This window comes from Orbicella franksi, chromosome 12 (genome assembly GCF_964199315.1).
Source record: "Orbicella franksi chromosome 12, jaOrbFran1.1, whole genome shotgun sequence".
NCBI lineage: Eukaryota > Metazoa > Cnidaria > Anthozoa > Scleractinia > Merulinidae > Orbicella > Orbicella franksi.
In genome coordinates this window covers 10,120,041-10,141,702 of record NC_138156.1, presented here as the reverse complement: position 1 = coordinate 10,141,702, position 21,662 = coordinate 10,120,041, and the positions used below count along the sequence as shown (strand labels likewise).

Genomic DNA, 21,662 nt, shown 5'->3' with positions numbered 1-21,662 from the left:
TTTGCCCTATATATACTAAGACTTTTGGCGGGAAAATTGGAGAAAATTTGCACAGCGTTTCCCCTGACAACTTTTTTGACAAACATTTTAAGGGGGTCCCCCTTGAATTTTTCCCGCCAAAAAAATTTAACATATACCATCTTGAACACAAACTAACGAAAAAAAGTTGATTCCAATCATTCGAGTTTTTCAAACAACTAAGATTTTGAATCCAGTAAATTTTAGTTTGTGTTCAAGATGGTATATTCCATGATGATATCTTGTTAAATAGTCGGCCGTAAAAAGATGGGAAGCTAGAAAGCTATTTACAAAAATGAGAAGAGCAAGTTAAAATTCCTACAACTGCACCGGTTCTACACCACACTGAGAAGGAAAAACATTTTTAAATCGAAATATTTAAGAAAGTTTATATAGCTGGGTAACTTGCGCCCCAACTACATAAACTCACTTAACTATAGCGATTCTAAAATGTCGCGACCCTCTCAATGTTGTGCAGAAACGTTGCAGTTGTAGACATTTTAACTGGCTCGTCTCATTTCTTTATATAAATTTCTAGCTCCACGCCATTCACAGCTTAACTATTTATCAAGATATCATCCTGCAATATATTTCAAGGAGATAGCAGAGGCAAGCCATGAATCCGATTGTTCCTATACGAAATAATGATAAAAAAAACCCAGCGAAAACTTTAGTCTAGAATAATTTTAGAACTTTCGTCACTTTTAGTCGAGATGAAAAGGCAAAACCCGACAAATTATCGGCCAATTAAAAAAAATGTGTTCATGGCTTGCTTCGTTATCTTCTAAGAAATTACTTCCAGCGGGGTGTTGAAGATTAATGTCAGGTTATCAAGCTTCAAAACGTATCACTATAAACCTTATGTCTTCAGTGAAATATATTTTTTTATTAAAAACTTCGTCATTTGCGAACGAAAGCTATAAAAGTTTGGAGCAATCAGACAATCTAAACTACAACTTTGATAAAGCAATAAAGCTATCAGCAAATGTTTGGTAAATTTTTGTTCGCAGCAAACGGTAGCGATAAGGTTTAAGAATCAGACAATTGTAGTTACGTTTGTTGTAATTGATGTAATTAGTGAATACAAACGACAGCGATAAATTTTTAAAGAATCAGACAATTGGGGCGAAGCGTTGAAAATCAGAGATGTAAAAATGACTCAGTTGCGGACGAAAGCAATATTATTTTAGAACAATCAAACAATTAGAGCTGCAAATCTTTGAAAAACAAAAGATCTATTCGTGAATAGTTTTGGTCAAAATGTTTATCAGTCCATTGCAAATATATAGTAGCTTTAAAATTTTAAAATATTCAGACAACTAAAGCTACATTTTTCAAACTCAATATAATATCTGATCGGTAAAAATGAACGCCCAAACAATTTCAAAAATCAGACAATTAGACCTACATTTTTTGGAAATTGTTGCTTGATACCAGACATAATTCATTACAGCCTCGCTGAAAGTTAAACAAGAGGATATATTTGGTTTTTGATTGACCTCTTTGCATTTATTCCCCTTCCGAAGAAACGCGATATAAACCGAATGTTTTTCGTAAAGAAATGTATGACGAATATCTGGCGATAAATTAATCTAGTATTTTCAGGACACAGATCATTCAGAAGGCCAAATATCCTCTTCTAAAATTATTTATTTCCAAGGTGGCGCTGCATGTTAAAACATTTTAATACACATTAAACGTCAAAAAATGTTCGCGCTTTTTACTGTAGCGCATAAAACGAAAAAAAGAAAAAACGACGAAAGCGTTAAATAATATGTTGTGATCATGTCATAAATATTCAAAAATTAACTTGAATGAAGTTGCATGCAAATTCAGATTTACAAACTAATCCCAGGAATAAGTTGAAATGTTTCATAATTTCAAATGACGAAGAAAGCGAAGAAAGTCATTCTTAACACCTTTAATTGACTTCAATGCAAGCTGCAGCATTTCGGATCATTAGGGTCATAGATTAATTTTGAACAAGGAAATTTCTCTTTAGCATACACATTACATCAGATTAATTAATTACCGTGATTAATGACCTTTCTGGGAAAATGGCAGAAAAAAGTTTATAATCGTTTGCGTCTATTCTATTCGACTGTAAATCGAAGAATCGATCGAGACACTTCTTTAATTTCGTATCTGAAAATGCTAAGATTTGAAAAGTAGAAATAATTCACCGACAACACAAAGTTTGATACCACAACTGAAACAATTTTTCACCACCGATCATTTAATGTTTTCTTTTTTAACAAGGGCATTGCCCTCCAACAGACAATTTACATCATAAATTGAAACTAGGCCTTCATAAAACTTAATGCCTAATTAATTAATGCGATTTTGGAGAACAAGACATTTTAAAATGTTCAGCGTTGAATTTTTCGTCCAATTTATATCAAATCAGAATTTGTTATGACTGACATGATCACGTAACCAATAGTTACTATCACGATTATTATTATTATTTTTATTTTTTTTTTTTTCATTTTCAACATGCATGCAGCGCCACCTTATTAAATACTCAGAGGTTATCGTCTAGTAACATATGCATGTTTCCAAATTTAGGAGAGTAGAGCGATTGTAAAACAATTTGAAATTTTCAACAATAAAGCAAAAAATAATCGACTTTGACAAAATACAGGTAGTAAAGCATGCAAATGCCGAACCGATAATCACGTTAACGATCGCTCGAGCAAAGAAATAAAACTCCCCATAATTTGAAAACATGTCCTAATTGATAGCTCGAAAGCGGTTGAAACCTTTCCGTCAAAAATGGCAGAGTTAATTACCAATCACTACCGATTTTTTTTTTTTTTTTTTTTTTTCCGCGCCCGAATGTGACTGCAGTGCAGATATTTCAGCCGAAAAAAATAAAAACAAAATAAAACTTTTGGCAAACACAGCGATTTTCAGTTGAACACGATTATATCTTCTCTAGTTTCAAGGCTGCCATTTCTTTTCGGAGAGATTTCAATTTAACCAAATTCTCAAATGCTATTCTCAACTTCGTCTTCATCCTCCCTGCGTGAATCCTTTTGATCTTCTGCAGTGTTTTCCTGATTTTCCCGTCATAGAATAGATAAAAATTACGTGAGGAATAAATCCAAGTGTGGAAACAAACGAGTAACAAGGAGAAGAGAATTCAACACGAGTGCTTGTTAACAGGTACAAGACAAAGTTTGACAAAGAAACGCCACTTTCTCGAAGAAGCCCAAACTCTCGTCGAAAAACTCCTCGTCGCATATGGTTTCTGAACTAGCTTCTAATGTGTACTTTTAAAATTTTACTCTGTTACTTAACCCATGCGGTTGTTCTGAAGCTCAACACGAAATGTAAGCCGAGTCCGGCGAGAGCACATGGTTTAAATGTTACATGCGAAGGTAGAATGCAAAGAAATTAATACTAACCATTGGCAGAAATGGGTGTCAACCGACTTCCCTTCCCTAAAGGTCGACGCCATTTCTTCTTCAACGTAAGAATTTGCTTCTCGTGTAGAAGGAACTTGGAAGTACTGACACATCTTACTCCGACGGCAAACATCTTAAAATGACAAACAAGCACCTCGGATCAGCAATACCCATCATGAATATGCAAAATGTGATTAGACCAATCAGCTAACAAATACGTCACGAATTTTTGACAAAAAACACCCTCTGCACGCTTTCTTCGATACAACTTTGCATATCCCTTGTTTATATGGAGACCACGTGAACCCGAATAAAACAAATGAGCATTTTCCAAATGTTACGAACCTTTTTTTTACAGTCCTCGAATGCCATGATCCGTTCACTCTGATGCCTCACTTAAACAGCTCGATCGATGGCCGGAGTTCTGAAAAAGTGGCCAAAAACCAAGGTTATCTAAGTGTCCCAGGTCATTATCACAGCAGAGTCCCAAAGAAACAATCTTTCCTTTAAAAAAAGCTATAACCAGTTATGCTTCGTCTTTGGCGGCAAATGCAAAATTTGTCCACTTGACAATCGACAGTCCTTGCGTAACTAGTGCCAGTCCGGGGCGGAGAGAGTCGCGCTTGCGGTGAAATTTTAATTTAATGAAAAAGAAAGAAATGACACCAGGAGAGGTTTTAAACACTTTTACCCACTTTATTTACAACTAACGAATTAGAAAAGATCAATTCCTTCAATTGAATTTTACATCCTTACAAACCTTTACTGTATGTGGTACGCTTTGGCTAACCTGACCTGGCTGACCTGTGATTATGGGACTGACCAGGGATGACCGAAGATTAACACGGCATTCAAGGACAAAACTGGACTTCCTTTTACCAAAACGTTTGACAAGGAAACAATTCATCATGTAACTTATCGATTCGTGATTTAAACTAGCTAGATCAGTTTTCTGATATAATGTAGCATAAAATTCCATCGCTTGGGAACAAATTGCCCCACCAAATTGTGTCAGGTGACAGATAAAAACTGAGCAAAATGTTTGAGGCCTGTTTTTGAATACAGTGAAACCTGTATTAAGCGGACACCCTCTATTAAGCGGACACCAGCTTGAGTCCCTAAATTTTCTACCCACATTTACTGTGAAATAAGCCAGCATTCAGTAGACACCTCTGTTAAGCGGACGCAGACAGCTGCATTGAGCCATTTTGTTGCACAAAACCTGCAATAAGCGGACACGTCAAGGGCTTTTTACTTTTAAAAGCTCAGCTCAGACTCCTTTAACATTGTTCAGCGATGTCGTTTAAAAACTAAGTGGATTATTCCAGATTGATGCATCGACTGCCAGCTGGAACAAAGTGCTATGACCAGTCTTTGATCTTACTCTGTGTCACACTGTGTTACAAAAGGGTTAATAATTAACTATTATTGCAAAAGATATTAGAACCAGCTTTGAACGGACACCCTGTATTAAGTGGACACTAGTGAGTGTCCCAAGGGTGTCCCCTTAAAACAGGTTTCACTGTATTCTTATTCAAAATCCATCTGGCCATCCATATTTTCTCGGGTCACTTTTCCCATAGATTTCTTCGTCCTTGTCTCTAACCACCGCCTGTACAACGGCAAAGAAAGCCTCCTCTGAGATGTTATGTTTGCGGGCTCTCAAACCGTCTTGAATGTTCTGGGAGATGGTGTAAGGAGGCTTTTCGATCATGACCGTATTTGGAAAGAGTTGGTGATGGACGCGTGGATAATCGACTGCACTTGAAATACCACGTGACAACCACAGCTCGTTGACGACTACCTGCAAATAAAACGGAAAAAAGCTGGAAATATCATATTATCACATTACTATAGGCGAATATTTACTGACGTCATTGTTTACATTTTTGCTAATCGAGACACGACTTCACACAGAGAAAGCATAGTGCTGGATACAAACTGACTTCAAACATTGACAGAGCTTGTTAACCAATTAACCCCCTAAAATTTCACCAAAAAATGCCGTTTTTAACCGTTAAATCAGTTTTTTTGCTGCCATGACGCTAAATGAGCCTCAGTTTTGCTGAAAAACCCATTATATTTTTCACCAAAGGGATAAATTTCCCGAAGATCAGGCGCAAAAATGTACAAAAAAAAATGTACAAAATATCACCTTTCGCCTCATGGATCCACAGCTATTTTGACAATGTTATGACGAAATTCATGATCAATAACAGGACAGACGCATGAAAAACTGACGTCAATTTGTTAAGGGTGGCAAAAACGCTATTAAGCTTTTGAGTTTTTAAATCCGCGTCGCACAAAAAGTTTTTAATACATATCGGGCTCAAATTTCTTGGGACAGTTAATCGTGCTATGCCATTTCAGTATCTGGAACTGATATTATTGTCAGGGATGGCGGAGCGTATTGTGAATTGGGGGGGGGGCTTACAAGTGCTAACTTGTTGGGGGGGGTCTGGAGATATTCGTTTTATGGGTTTTTAATTAATATTTTATGTATTTTGTGCTTGAAATTGGGGGGGGGGGGCGCTAAGCCCCCGAATCCCCCCGGCTCTATCTTCCCTGATTGTAACTATGTCAAAAACTGAATTGCTTTGACTAATGAGGCAAATATTGTAAACAACGATTCCCCTATATGAATTGAGCGTTTACTTAAATGTGATAATCTATTCAGTGAAAAGATTATCATGCACTTGTATCAACTTCATTTAGGTATTTTGTCTTGCTAGGGAGCCAAAAAATTAGCACTACGTGATTTGTACTTTGTGCTCGGTCAGCGGTTATCTAAGATCACTTACGAGAGAAACCGCTGTCGTTATAAGCGGTCCTCCAGAAGCACCCGCGACCAGTCTCACTCGGCCACTTCTGTCAGTGAAAATAACAGGGCTAATAGAGGACTGGGGCCTTTTTCCGGGTTTGATAAAGTTGCTCTTTGAAGGCGGGATGTCATCAGGGTTGAGCTGGCCTGGGGTCGAGAAGTCTCCCATCTCGTTGTTGTAAATTATTCCAGTGATCCTGGAACGGTATTTACATCCAAAGCTGTCGCAACAAATACACAGCAAATAGTTTTGCATTAGTTTCCTCCTAGTTAATAGGGGAGAATGAAGCCTAAGAAACTTTAAAGGGGTAAACAAAGATATGCCAAGATAGAAGTCCATCTTTTGTTTTGCGTTCATACGCTATGCAAGAAAACTGCAAAAACATTTTAGCCACGAAAGTGAAAGATCTCTTGTCAAGACCTTTTTTGTGTCTACCAACTAAGAGCTGGTAAGCTCCTTTAATTTCACAACTGCTTAAGTCGTGTACATAACTGCTATGATCATTCATGTCTTTACATCTCTCTCCACCTTTCAAATACATGATCTTTTATATATTTACTTGCAAACAAGAAAGGTGTCGCCATTTTGTAGACGACCTACAGCCACATGGCCAGCCGCGCCACTGTCACAACAGCTCAGCCAATCAGATTGCTTGTTATACTTATGGAAGTTCCCAGTACGAGCCACAACATTCTCATTTTTCCTGTTATGCTTTATTACGGGTTTATTGTACTGTGTACTGATAAGAGTCACAGCATTCCCATTTTGCTGATTATACTTACTGGAAGTTTATAGTAGAGGTAAGGGCCACAGCATCACCTTTCGGAGATAGCACAGAAAGATGTGAGGTTCCGTAGTCCTCCTCAAAATGAAAGTTTCCGCGGTAATACGAAGCGTTGCTGTGGGTTTGGTTATCCCAAATCTTCCGTCTCAAGATCTCGGCAAAAGTTTCGTTCGTCATCTTGGCGACTGTCTGCAAAAAACGTAAAGGAAGTGTCAGTGAAAATACAGTTGACTCCCAGCAAGAGAGGATAAACTTCAATTCATCCAAAGAAGGGCAAGAGATTTAATCTCCACGCTAGGGAGGGGATCGGTGGGAGGCGCGGTGGCCTTATGGTTAGTGTGCTCGACTCCGGAGCGAGCGGTCTGGGTTCGAGCCCTGGCCGGGGACACTTTGTTGTGTTCTTGGGCAAGACTCTTTACTCTATCTCACAGTGCCTCTCTCCACCCAAGTGTATAAATGGGTTCCGGCGAACTTAATGCTGGGGGTAACCCTCCGATGGACTAGCATCCCATCCAGGGGGGAGTAGAAATAGTCGCTTCATGCTACTGAAACGGGGATAAGCTCACCTTTAGCCATCGGCCTTATTCTCAAGTTAGTCCCTCTCGAGTTATTTTTAAACATAATACCCAGTTCTTTCGCGGCTAATTTTACCACTCGCGCTGCGTGGATGTTTTCGTGAAAATTCGTGGATGTTTTCGTGAAAATTCGTCCAAAACCGTATGAGCTGTCCGTGTGAGCTAAAAGCGCGTCAAAGGATTGATTTCTCTGAAGTTTCCTTCCTCGAACTCGGTAACTCAAACCTCTCTCTAACTCGAAGTCATCTTGTATCTCTTCAGGCCATTTTCTTTATAAATTTACCCTCGATAACTCGAACCTCATATTCGTCAATAATGTGTTCAAAGCTCTCCAGAATCATAGAAGTGAACTGGCTGTAAGGCGTCATATTCTGTTTGCGGAAATTTATTCCCGTGGAGAAAAAATGTTTAAATTACATTATATCAAGAGGATAATTAACAATTATTCCATGCGCGCGCGTTGGATATGAGATGGTAAATAGCCAACGAGGCCCGTAAGGCCGAGTTGGCTATAACCAATCTCATATCCAACAAGCGCGAATGGAATAATTGTTTTATTAAATTCGGTGCGTTTGTATTCTTGGAAATATAGCTTAATTTTATTGGGTTTTAATTTTACAAAACGACCGGAAGTCGATGTGACAAAAACAACAACAAGTGGGAAATCACATGACATGCGCGCCGTTTGTAAAATTAGTTGAATGAAAAATTTGAGAGCGAAGCAAACGAATTTGCTGAATGAAATTGCAATCAAATAGAATTCAAGAAACGTCTATCAAATGAAGGAGATATAACCTTGGCCAGAAAGTTTGAAAAGCGTTCGAGTTCGAGTCATGGAGAAGAGCTAAATAATTGTGCACTTGCACATTGCCATCGTAATAATGCTGCGGAAAACTTTGATCGCCATGTGACACAGACGTTGTGCCAAAATTATTCTCGACAAGATCTCTCTCAGGATTCCCTTGTTTTGAAAGCCTTGGCATTTCGAGCTGTATGTGTGGAGCTCATTGTTGGTCAGTTTTAGAGTCAAGGACAGAAACTATCTTAGCGTCAGATTCATCTTCAGAATCTCCGAGGCCACCCCGGTGGTTTTTCGTGGCTGGTAAAGAACCGGGCTTACTTCGGTTCAGCTCAAAACACTCAGCTCCTTGAGGTGTATTTCGCAAGGACAGAATTGTTGGCGCTAGCTGTCGTTGATTCTCTTCGTCGTCGTCGGCCAAAAAAGAGACTGAGATAAAACTAGGTCGTCCTCTATAGCTGTGCGGGATTCTTGCTCTCGGCCGATCCGAGCTTGCTTAGTCGAACAGTTTCCTCATCTGCTCATTGGAAACTGGTTTCTTATGGACTACGCCGGCAATTATGCCTGTTTTCCTGCGGCCTTTTACAAATGCATATGCTCTAATAATTTATTTGCCTGGTCAGAGATAATGGAAAACGGTTTGTTGTGCGGCGGCGTGCGAAGGAAATGATCAACTGGCGGCTTTAATGGATTTAATCAATGAACTTTTGCAATACGTGTCATCTTTCTTCCTCGCAGACGCGTAAAAACACTTCAACCGAACATTCAGTTCTTCTTTTGACATTTCTTATATCGGTTTCGAAAATTTGGTGCCACCAGGACTAGCAAGCCATTCTGTTCAGGTAAAATTTGTTTTTGTTACATAATCTTCATGAATGCGTAAAATCTCGCCGGTCATATTTTAATTTTGCAACTTTAAGGGAAACTTAACGTATACGTACCGTTAAATAATCTTATCTCGAGTTTTGTGGCTTTTTTGTTGTTACTGGGTCGGCATTGTCCATAATTTCCTGTATTTGCTGTGTAGATAGCTCACCGAATATGCTTTTTTTCATCCATTTTTTTTGTCGACGAACCTTTGCTTCACGCGAAAAAGCTCATGCCGAGCGACATTTGCTGCTTTCATTTCCATATAAGGTCAAACGCAGGTATAATGGCTGGTAACCGAGATCCAGTGAACCAATCAGAAAGCTAGAATTGCATTATCCGAGGCTGAGAATTTAATAAACGGAGTTAAATCCTTCGTATAGACCTTATTCCTGAAGGAATCCCTCTCAAGTTATTTTCAAGATGATTTCTGGTTTGAGAAATCCCAATCCTGGCCTGTGACGAATTCGATTTAGCTCACACGGTCAGTCCAATTCAATGCAATTTCATTTTATTTTCTTACATAGTTAAAAGAATTGCTTGCCCCCGCAACCAGAAAGAAAAGACAAAGAAGAGAAAAAGACACGCATTTTCATCCTTAACAAAGCGTCTATGCAACGCGCATGATAATATCCGCGGAAGAAGTGGGTACCATATCTTAAAATAGCTCAATATTGGGGATTCACTCTGTTACTCTTTATCCTCTCCTAATTACATGTCTATCGTAAAGTGTATACATGTATATTAAGGACTGAGCTTGTTTTTATGAGGGTCTTTTTTTCCGGGAGAGGAGAATTTTCTGTTTTGAAAATGGTCAGGTTGTATTTAAAGAAATATTTCTCAAACTCATTAATAATTCATCAAGTTAAAACAAAGAATATCACAACCGTGAAGGAGGTTTGAATACCCGGTCTTAATTAGCATAGATTTTCAAGATTTTACTTTTCCATTTACTCCTTAGTTTTTGTTTCGATTGAGAAGATATATTAAAAACTCGAGACAATGTTTCATCGGCTATCCAAACACCTCGAATTTCGTCGAAAAATACTCCGCTGCGCGTTGTATTTTCAACTCTCTTCTCGTTGTTTGGATATTCCGATGAAACACTGTCTCTCGTGTTTGATATATTACATGAAACACGAAATACAGTGTTTGCCCACACTTCCAAAGACCAAGAAGAGAGTTGAAAATTCGACGCGTAGCGGAGTAATTTTTGACGAAATTCGAGGCGTTTGGATAGCCGATGAAACACTGTCTCGAGTGTTTAATATATCTTCTCAGTCGAAACTAAAACTAAGGAGGAAACGGAGAAACAAAATCGTAAAAATCTATGCTAGTTAAGATCACACATCTAAACACCGTCACGGTCATGATTTCCTTTGTTTAAACTTGATGATTTCCCTCTGTTGTAACTCTATTACCTCGTTCATACCATCATTAAAGGCCGGGTCGCCAAGGAGTGATCGCCACGAATAACCAAACTTGAAAGCCTCGATTACACGATGAAACGTCAAAGGAGAATCACGTGACTCTGCTGTCATGTTGTAACCTGTGACAAGAGAGAACCCGCATCAGTGCATGTATAACTGATATCGATCTTTGTCGTATGGCAAGAAAACAAGTTGCATACATATGGCCTGTGTCGCATGACTCTGTGGACATGTATTGAACGGAATTAAGTAGAGAGACAAGTGTTGGAGTAGGCGCGGTGGTGAGAGCGCTCGCCTTCCACCAATGTGGCCTGGGTTCGATTCTGGCCCGGTGCCATATGTGGGTTGAGTTTGTTGTTGGTTCTCGCCGAAGGGGGGTGGGGGTGAGTGGGGCTTGTTTCGGTCAACAAACAGCTTGCGCTAAAGCTCCTTAAATTACAAATTGTACGCTCGCCAGAACAAATCGCTGCATTAATTCTAACAAATCAGTTGTAGGATTAATTGTTATTTATAACAAATTATGGGGATGCTACATCCCCACATATACTTATCTACACAAAAACAAACCTTTAAGAATGTTCAATATGAGAGTTATCACTGGCCCGCTTGCCGGTGGCGGGGCCGTATACCATGTCATATCACCCAGCTGGTTAACTAGGGCCTTCCTTCTGATGACTTTGTAGTCTCTCAGGTCCTGCGAGGTGACGATCCCGCCGCGTCTTCTGATGTCCCGAACGATCTTCGTTGCCAACGATCCGTTGTAGAAGCTCTCGGGATGATCCCGTATCTCCTCGAGGGATTTCGCGTATTGTGGGTTAGTGATATTGTCTCCAAACTGTCTGAGGTTTCCTTTCTTATCGAACAATAACTCTCTAAAAAACAAACAAATAAACAAACTAAATTATATTGTAATGATTCCATTCATAGCCTGCGTAACAAGCGTTCCCGTACAAAGAGATTTTCCGCATTCTGGCCGCGCCTAAATTGGAGCGAGAGCAAAAATTCGACGTAGCAGGGGGTGGTGGGGCGAGAGAGGAAAAGCCCTTTGTACGGGGACGCGCGCTTGCTACGAAGGCTATTCCATGCAGTGCCCACATTCCAGTGAATCTCTCCTCGATATTAAACGCTTCCCATATCGAGGGTGTTTTTTTTGTAAGCGTCCCATACTCTTATTTCAATCAGTGAACTTCTCAACAACTTCTCGTCCAATATCGGTACCTAGCGCTCTGAGTTTGGACGGGTTTTGAATAGTAAAGGATTTGTATTTCCTCAAAAGCTCTCTGTCCCCAATAGGCGCCCTTCCTGTGGTACCAAAAATAAATGAACGCTAAATATTGCAATTTTGCACTAAATTAAGCGGCTGTAAGGTTTTGGAATTTATTGATGGAAAATTAATAGACTCACTTCAAGCCTGGATCTTTCCTGATGTCATTTTCTGATTGAACCATTGTCTTGTAAAGCGCTTGGTTTATAAGGAAGCCATACTTAGCCTTATCGATCGCCGGTTGAACCAGCTGTTTCCATGGTAACCGTCCATACGATAGCCAGGCTGTGTAGTAACCGCGCACCTCCCCTGGGACGCCTGTGGCTAATGTGCCTAAGAAACAAGAAACCCAAACAATCAAACTTCACGCAATGAAACCTCAATGACATATTAGGTCACTAGGGTAGTAAAACACCCAAATGGTAACAGTAAGCTAAAAGGATCGTGGCTTAAGGTAACGTGATTCAAATGGTCCCAAGTCACTCGCCGTCACTCCACCTTACTCACTGTTCAGTTCTTTGTAACTTGCGTTTTTAAACATGTCTTCCGTAGCTTTGGCTGGAGCACTTTCTCTGAAGTCGAACACCTCAGCGACTCGGCCTCTACGATTGTAAACGAGCATAAATCCACCGCCTCCGATCCCCGTCGAGTGCATATTGATTACCCCTACACATAGCATCGCAGCAATGGCCGAATCCACGGCCGAACCGTTTTCTTGAAGAATGTTCTTTCCGATGTGCGAACACGGTCCCGCGTCGGATGCCACGCTCGCGTGCTTGTACGGCCCGCCAAGCGAGTCGGGATACCCGGGAGGGCTGATCTCGTGCAAAGGGTTCCTGGTGAACCAGTAAGCGAGAAAGATGCCGATGGCGACCACAATCGCGACAAAAGCAACAACAAGAGCAATTGCCCACAATCGTTTTCTCTTGATGTCCGATTCAGAGCCAGACATTCTGTGAAGAAACAACAAACACAGCTAAATGAGCTGCCACTCCCACGAACATGGTAGTGGTGAGAACGTGCTGGTGAAGGCTAGCCGCAGATCATATTTCACAAAAAAAGGGAGATTGTTTCTTTTTAATTTAAACTAAAACAAAATTCACTCATGTGATTGGCTAATATGCGACAGTGTACGCGTCATGCATATTATCTCATGTTATGGATATGGACGGTAACAGTGTGCGCGCCACATCTGTTATTTAGAAGGTCTTAGACGGTGTAATATAACAGTATGCTTCATTTGCGTGCGTTGCTTTTTGTACAGCGGTGTACTTCAGTAGGCTCTTTTTCATGTTGATCAAAAAAAAAAAAATTCAACGGTAATATTTTATGTTCATCAAGACTTTTAACCAGTATTTATAGCTCGACATAAATTTTGTTATAGTTTTGATTCATCGGCAGCAGGACCTCGTTTTCGGCCAGTGTAAAACTCAGTCCGCGGACTGCGGACTGTACATGTAGACTGAGGGTCGAGGGTAAAATGCAGATTGAAGGTAAAATGTAGACTGCAGACTATAGACTTCTTAACTGAATCGTGTTGTCACCTCTATCATTGAGAACTAACCGTAAACAGGCTAACCAGAGCGTTATTTTAACCTGAGTGATATTCAAGCTAACCGGAGTGCAGACGTCCACTACGATTAGTCTGAATAACACTATTTATGGTTAGCACTCGATATTGGGGAAATAACACGATATATCCTGAAAAATTATGCAGTCTGCATTTTGCCCCGGGGGGTTTAGTACTCCCAGAAAAATTGGGGGCAGTGTGCAGCCCGCTTCCCAAAACCGTTATCCTATTTATGACCAAAATATGCGATTTTCCCTACTCTATTTATGACCTGAAAAAGGAGCTTCTTTTAAAAAATGTACACAGTTCAAGACTAGGGTGCAAAAGAAAAAATGCCCTGTTTATGGCTAAAATAGCCAAATCGATATCCTATTTATGACCAAAACGGCTGAAAACCCTACCCTTTGGGACTGCACATACTTATATGGCCCGTATAAGGGAGTACCCCCCTCCCCGGATTCTTTATTTTACCCGCGATCTGCAGTCTGCCGTCTCCGTTTTACACTGACCGACCTCGTATAAATTCTGACTGTAATCATAACGGACCGAATTGGAGTCCACTTAATTATCCACTCAGTCCTATAAACATTATTTTAACTATAACCAAATTCACGAATGTTGCGTGACAATCCAGTCGAGAATATCATTTACAAGTCACGGATGCAGTGTAATCCGCTGCCACGGATACCGGGCACGGATATATAGGATAACTCTTGTTGTACACATATCTGAATGCACTGTTTGTACTTCGTTGCTTGCACTGTGTTAGATCAAGCATAAAAATTTCGGTCCATTTCTTTCCTAATCAAACATTGGTGAATTAAATTTGCCAGCTCCTGGAATCGAAATATTTTAGAACAAAGTGAATATTTGAGTTCCGGCGTAACAAAATACAACCGGGAATACCTTGAGAATATTTTCATCGATTCGACGTTTTGACGTGTTTCGAGCTTTCTTTGTACTGCCGTTAACTAATGGACTCGAAATGCTCCAAATCTGCGCCAATAATCAGCAGGTTTTTTTTATGATCGACGAGTAGCGTTCAGCGTTTCGCCTCACTTGCGACATCGTGCAATGACTTCGCAAGATTTCCTTCCCGGTTCTTTAAGTTCCTTACTTTGAAACTCTTCAATAAATACAAAGATAGTACGGGTACACATTCAGTAAAGCATCGCACTTAAAATGAAGTAAATATTCGGACAACTTACTCAACGAGGTCAATTTCTGAGACGGAGTTTTCTGCCATGAATGATAGACCTTCCCAAGCTCGTGACTCACATCACGCGATCAGCAATTGTGTGACGAATTGAATGTCATGTCAACACGCATGGCAGCCGTGTTTCCGGAGAATCTTTATTTTTCTGTTAGGTCAATAAAACAGTTAGCAATTGCGGGAAAATGTCACCCAATTTAAAGGGTCATTTTAAAAAAATCAGCAACAAAAGGTTCAATGGAGCTGTATTGTTGCTTTATTCCAAGCTTTCTTTTTTGCTTTACTCAGTTTCTGTGTATACGTATACGCGCTGCCTGAGAATTTGAGCCCGAATACTCTTTGTGCAACGCGGATTTAAAAACTCAAAATCTTACAAAAAAAAAAAAACAAAAAAAAAACGCGCTTTTGCTACCCAGAAATTTCGCAGTTTTTAAAAAACAATTTCTCCTAAAGGAACTAAACATTTTACCATGTACTACGTTTCACAAGCTCTTTAACTGTTTGGAGTCAATCCATGTCTAACCAGCCTGCGAACGCAGACGTATTTCCGGCTGTCGCTTGTCTCCGCCGAAAATAACGTCTGCGAACGCCAGCCAGGAAACGATATCTGTGAAGTAGGAATTTTAAGCCAATCACAGTTTAGCTCAAGTTGCCCCAGAACTACTGCGCGAGGTATTCGCTGCGAGGAGCACTCGAGTTTCATTCTATCGTGGAATCTGATTGGCCAAGGAGAAACAAAAGTCATTACGTCACAGAAATCGTTTTCTGGCTAGCTCGGGTTCGCAGACGTTATTTTCGGCGGAGACAAGCGACAACCGGAAATACGTCTGCGTTCGCAGGCTATGTCTAACAAGATCCCTTCTGTACGCAAACCCGTATGCTAATGAGTCATAAGGTAGACACTGACGTCGGCGAAGAATCCCACCCTCGATAGATTACCACGTTTGAAAACGTGAAGATAACAGCTTTTTTAATTATAGCAAATTTCGCCGAGCAAGTAGAGCGATATGACGGTAAGTATAGTCTGTGATTTGCTTCCCCGAGTATTTGCCCACATTCAGTCAGGGAACACGAACTAATTTCGGCAAATCGTCGGATTTTCTGGTTCTCATTACCCAATCAGAACGTAGCGCGAGCTCTGACGAGCCAACTCCGAACAGTTTCGTGAACAACCTGCGTAGGTTACCATATTCCGGCGAACTGTTTGCTTTTTGTCTTTCACGTTTTGTCGTCAACGAGTCAGTCTTCTCCTTCCTAGATATGATCAAAGCTATGAATAGAGTAGTTCTAATGACCAACGTTTTGGAGACGGAGGAGCGTAATCTGCTGTCCACAGCCTACAAGAACGTCATCGCATTCAGAAGGTCTACATGAAGAATAATCACTGTCTTAGAAGAGAAGCACGAAGACAACGCCAAAAACAAACAATTAGCGAGCAACTATATCGAGAGCATAGAGAAGGAAGTACACGAGATATCCAATGAGATCTTGTAACTGTTAGATGATCATTTGATAAAACACGCTGAAATGGATGAGTCCAATGTGTTTTCCTCAAAATGTTAGTTTTATTGGACTTCATATTTACCTCAGTCTCGCACCAGCGTGTACCATGTTGTCTGAACTATCGAACTTCGCGCTACCTTTCACTCCCTGTTCTTCTTCCTCTCCTAATTCCCCGCCCCCATTAACGCCAGGTTCACGCTCCCCTAACTTCGTCTATAACATTTACTAGCGTTAAGTTCTCACACAAATCTACTTCATCTCACAGTGCCTCTCTACATCATCCCTTCCTCGCGGGTATTTCCTCTAGTTCGCCACGTAATTCGTAACGCAACGCTATGGGCCAATCTCCCTAGGCTACTCTCCCTGTGATGATTTCCCAAAAGTCATCCTAACACAAGGAGGAGGGGTACGAATTACTTGCATCCCATGCCACCAGGATGTGGCGGGGGTGGGGATGCAGTGGAGCGGATTAAACGTTGTGGGGTGAAGTGGAGGGGTGGAGAATGCAGAGAAACGATACTCCGGATCACTGCATGCTCCCCAAACAAGGATTACTTCGGTCTTTCGAGTCGTTACGGGTGGGCTTGTTCACGCTTTACCATTCATCTTTTTTTTTTGTTTCCCGGGAAAGGCGATTACTATCGCTACCTAAACGAGATTCAAAACAGAAACAGTCGCGAACGTCGTGATGATCTTAGAAAGAAAACAGAAGAGGCTTACCGTACCATACGACCTTCGAGGCCGCCAACCAGTTGCATGCACAACCCACACATCCAATACGACTGGGCCTGGTGCTCAACTTCTCTGTGTTCTACTACAAGATCCTTAATTCCCCAGAAACGGCCTTTAAATTGGCGAGGAAAGCCTTTGACGAGGCCATGGTTGACAGGGGTCTGATTGAGGACGAGAGCTAGTATACGGAGGGCACGTTGATAATGCAGCTTCTTGAAGGTAATTTGACGCTTTGGACTTCAGAAATGCAGGAAGGTGAGTAACAAGCAACCGTTGTGAAGGAATCGTGAGCACTTCATCTCTCGGATAAGATACAAAGAGTTCAACTCCGAATATTGAAGGGACTTGGTACAATTAAACTGTCCCGATACATTCGAGCCCCGTGTTCTACAAAATACTTGGGTTTAAAAACGCAAAATTTTACAAGGATTGTATGGGCTCGTTGCTTTTGACACCCAGAAACGTTGCAGTTTTTGAATGTCAACATTGCCCTCAATATAACATCCAAAAGACCTCCTAAAGAGCTATAAATTCCACTAATAATTACAAGTTTTGCAAGCTCTTTTGAAAATGTTTGGATGGAGTCAATTCGTAATCTAGTACGATGTCTTCTGTACTCGAGGTCGTATGCTAATCAGGTAATAATCAGCAAAAAATATTCCTTATACGGAGCAGGTCTTACTTCAGTTGTCTGCGCTGGAGTTGACGTTGCAGAGTTTAGATCCCCCTCCCCCCTGATGTATTCGCCTCTACCCCCTAAGGCTTTCTCACCAGCAGCCATACATGAATTTTTCTTCTTTCTGAGGTGGCGAGGATTACTGAGTCATCGACATTCTTCAAATCAGCAAGGCCTAGTTGTTCGAAAATAACGATAATAATAGTAATGATAAGTAACGTAAGATAAGCAATTAGAGACTTCAAGAGAATCGAGGTTCATGCATGTTCCTCCAAGATAGTTCCATTGCCCGTGGCAATTACAAAGGTTCCTGCAAAGGTTAGACGACATGATGTAATCATGTCTTCCGTAGCTTAGGCTGGAGCACTATCTCTGAAGTCGAAAACCTCAGCGCGTTGGCCAATACGGTTGTAAACGAGCATGAATCCACCGCCTTCGGACTGTTCTTCGACTCGAAATGCGGTGGACCGCTTTTAAAGAGACTGTCACTCAACACTTCATACTCATAGAAGTTCAAGTAGAGACGAACCACTGATCAGGCAAGTTCTAATTGAGACAAACAACTTGTTTCACGTGTAGAATAATTCGTCTGTAAAATTTTGATTCTCCCTCAGCTCCCTTGACAGAATTGAATTGTACTGTTGACAAAATTAAGTTGAGGGTCCACCCTCCGCGTGCGGCCTTGGTTGGTATACGTAAACACGTGACCAGCCGTACCCAGGGTACTTTCTCGAGTGAGGAAGAGAGAGGAACCTGGGATCGAGGTTGTAACTGGACAGTGTATACGTTATGTATGCAATGGGCGCGCGCGCCGTTTATGTGATTAGGAATGGTAATAGGACTCAGTGGAGTACAAATTTACGGTCTACGAACTAGACGGGAAGAGATCTAAACAAATATACAGCATTTGCCGAACAATTCACTGCTTTACTCTCTACACATTATTCTTAACATTTCAGGTGAATAAAAACGTACTTGTCTTGTTGATCAACATAGTTTTACTACTGGCAATTCGCATATTTAAGGTAGCTGAACACAGTTTTTGATACCTGTGTTTCATTCACCTTTTTCTCTAAAACCCTTGATCTCTCGGTCACCAAAAATGGCAGCAAGCAAGTTAACAACATAAACTTTGTTTTTTTGATGGTTAAGCTGACGTATGTGCCGTTGCCATAGCAACAGGAATAAAAATAAACAGATCTTTAAAATCGGTTTTGTTTATTTGTAGAAAATCTAGTCATTAGATTTTCTTTATAATTTGCATGCAACAAGCTTGTAACGATTCTCACAAGTTAACACCATTTTGCTAATAATTTAACAGAGAGATCTTTAATTATCCGTTGTTGAAGGTTCACTGGAATATCTAGAATTTCCTTTGTTAAAGTTCAATTATTTTCGATACTCCAGTTACTTATTTCCTTAAGTATTTTTCTGCCAAATTTCGTGAAATTCTAATGAGTGGTTCTCGAGAAATAGACGTATTTCCGAGAGTGCAAATTTTCATTCAATCGCAATTTTTGTACTTACTACGCATGCGCTGCATTTAACTGGGTTCTTTCGGTAAAAAAGAAAAAGCTGAGAATTGCTGGGTTCTTTGCATCGTTACCTTTTCTAACATATCTTTCTGATAAAAGACTAAAGCCATCAATACACTGCGTTCAATAATAGAGAAAAATAGCCCAGATACTGAGGGTGTTGAGTAAATAAAATGATCGCTCTATTAACGGCATGTTTGTTTTTTTTCAATCCTTGTGCGCGCGCTGAATCGCCATATTGGAATAGCCGACAATTTCCGAAAACTGCTCGACTCGGAAACTCGCTCCTAGTACTCCTCGGTTGTCCTTCTGAGCGGTAGGATTTAGGCACAACCCTAATTCATTCGGTCTGTAATCATACGAGTGATAACAAAATCGGACGACCGCGCAGCGGGAAAGTCCCATTTGTTTATCACGAGCATGATTACAGACCAAATTGGACGACACGAAGTCTTATTACCAATTAATCATAAAAATTACAATTTCCGAGAAAAGAAGAATAGCCAAGTTATGAAAGAAAGGGAAAATGTGCATTAAAAGACTGACAAAGGAAGCGTAAATTGTTTAATGTCGCTCTGATATTGATAACTTTGAATGTGATTGGTTTATTGAACTGTCCGATAACAAACTGTCCAATAACAAACTGTCCGATAACAACTTGGCAAGTGAATTAGTGGAAAATAGGAGTTTTTGAAACTAATCACAATCGAAAAAAGTGTAATTTTTGAGTTATTTTTTTTGTAAAAAAAAGATACCTCTTAGTCGGCGCGTCGGTTATGTTATGGACGGGTCAATGGATGAGTGAATGAGTGAGTGAGTGAGTGAGTGAGTGAGTGAGTGAGTGAGTGAGTGAGTGAGTGAGTAAGTGAGTGAGAGATGTATGTATGTCACACCAATCAGATTGGATCTACTATAAACAGCCAATCAAATTTCGTTTTGTAAAGGTAAACGGTATGTGAGAAGATTTGATCCCGATACAGTTTAGAATGGCCATATTTATTCTTCTTCTTCGACATTTTCTGTGGGTTAGGCTGAGGATTTTAGTTAAATGAACGAGATGAGCCTTCGGTTCGTGAGTTAGAAGTATGCAAATGCAACGAGATATTTTTATTTTTAGTTACAAAGGTAACTTGATACTTTTGTTTTTCACAAGGAGTAAATTCAATTAGAGGTCACGAATCGTCGCTTTTAGTTCTTAGGACATATTTTAGAGGAGACGAGACTATTTAGATTTGAAACAGTTCTAACGTTTACAATAGTAAGTGCAGGTGACGATTGTTTTGTTCTTGTTGCATGCAAATACGAGATATTTTTATTTTTTATTTACAAAGTGTAATTTGACACTCTTGTTTTTCACAAGAGAGTAAATTCAATTAGAGCTGACGAATCGTCACTGCTCTTTCCCACGAGATGTTACCTATCTTTAGTAACAGATGGTAACTTAACACTTTTGTTTTTTATATGGGAGTAAATTCAATTAGAGCTGACAAGTTATCGGCTATTGTTCCCAGGATATTAAACAAAAAAAAAAGCTTTCATTTCTGGACGGTTTTTACGTCTCTGCAGTAGCAGTTTATTTTTATTTGATGGGCATTTTATGACATTCTTTTCAGTCCGATATTTTTAAAGGTAAAAAGTATCAAAACTCTCAAATGTTCTTTGAAGACTGCGTGGCACCAAGTTAATGTGCAATTTAATTAAATCAGACTTTCAATGTGTCAGAGAGGTTTTTTTTCTCTTTCTTTCTATTTTCGGTGAAGTAGTGTTGTGTTGTGTAAAAAGGGTAAACTTACGACTCGTATAAAATGCGAAAAGGTCTCTTAACTTGAGTATTTTTGAGCAAAAATTCCTCTTGGGGGTTGGAAGGGCTATGTGATGGGTGAGTGAGGGAGTTATGCATGTGTACGTGTCACACCAATCACAGTGTAGGTTTTATCAAAGAACGAATCAAAGAAGAGAGAAAGATGGTATCTACATTAATCTGGAGACGTGTCAGATTACTGTAGTTTGTTCAAACATTTTATGGCTTACTATTTAGCTATCTTACCATTACCGATGTAACATCATATGTACATCATAAATTCCCAGTTTCATTTTTGCTGTACATCGCAACCAAAAAAAACTTGTCAGATTTACCAAATCATTACTGTAAACAGCTCCATGAATGCTCCTATCTCCGGCACTTCACAAAAAAAATAACTCTTGCACGCCTTGCGTGCCTATGTTTATGGTTAGAGGGTGTAGTGGAATTGTGCACGTCAATTGTGTCCGTTGCTTTTATAGGTCAGCGATGTACTTGATCGGCTCATTTTCTCGTTCAAGCTGTGGACGAAAATAAACTCAACGACAATCATTTATTCACCAAGACTTGTACCGTTGGTTATAGTCTTGACATAAATTTTGTCAAAGATTTTATTCCTTGGCACCAGGACTACATGCCGTTTAAATTCTGACCGTAATCATA

The 21,662-nt window shown here is 40.1% G+C and overlaps 1 protein-coding gene and 1 pseudogene across 3 annotated transcripts; one reads left to right on the top strand and one right to left on the bottom strand.

Moving 5' to 3' along the window:
- Positions 1-2,839: 2,839 nt before the first annotated feature.
- LOC145464127 (glutathione hydrolase 1 proenzyme-like) lies at positions 2,840-14,818 on the bottom strand. 3 transcript variants are annotated; one of them, XR_014041392.1, is made up of 10 exons: positions 14,748-14,818; positions 12,477-12,922; positions 12,110-12,302; positions 11,273-11,577; positions 10,697-10,824; positions 7,033-7,223; positions 6,230-6,470; positions 3,774-5,232; positions 3,429-3,561; positions 2,840-3,077 (listed from the first exon to the last, which is right to left on the bottom strand). XR_014041392.1 is itself a non-coding variant. In XM_081447941.1 (8 exons), the coding sequence occupies exons 1-8, from the start codon at positions 14,783-14,785 to the stop codon at positions 4,963-4,965; spliced, it is 1,812 nt and encodes a 603-aa protein (XP_081304067.1). In that variant the 5' UTR covers positions 14,786-14,818; the 3' UTR covers positions 3,568-4,962. The 3 variants fall into 3 exon arrangements, 1 of the variants encoding a protein (XP_081304067.1); XR_014041393.1 differs by lacking the exon at positions 14,748-14,818 and adding an exon at positions 14,446-14,635; XM_081447941.1 differs by lacking the exons at positions 2,840-3,077; positions 3,429-3,561 and having other exon boundaries at positions 3,568-5,232.
- Positions 14,819-16,042: 1,224 nt separating this feature from the next.
- LOC145463606 (14-3-3 protein beta/alpha-like) lies at positions 16,043-17,730 on the top strand (annotated as a pseudogene).
- The last annotated feature ends 3,932 nt before the right edge of the window (positions 17,731-21,662 follow it).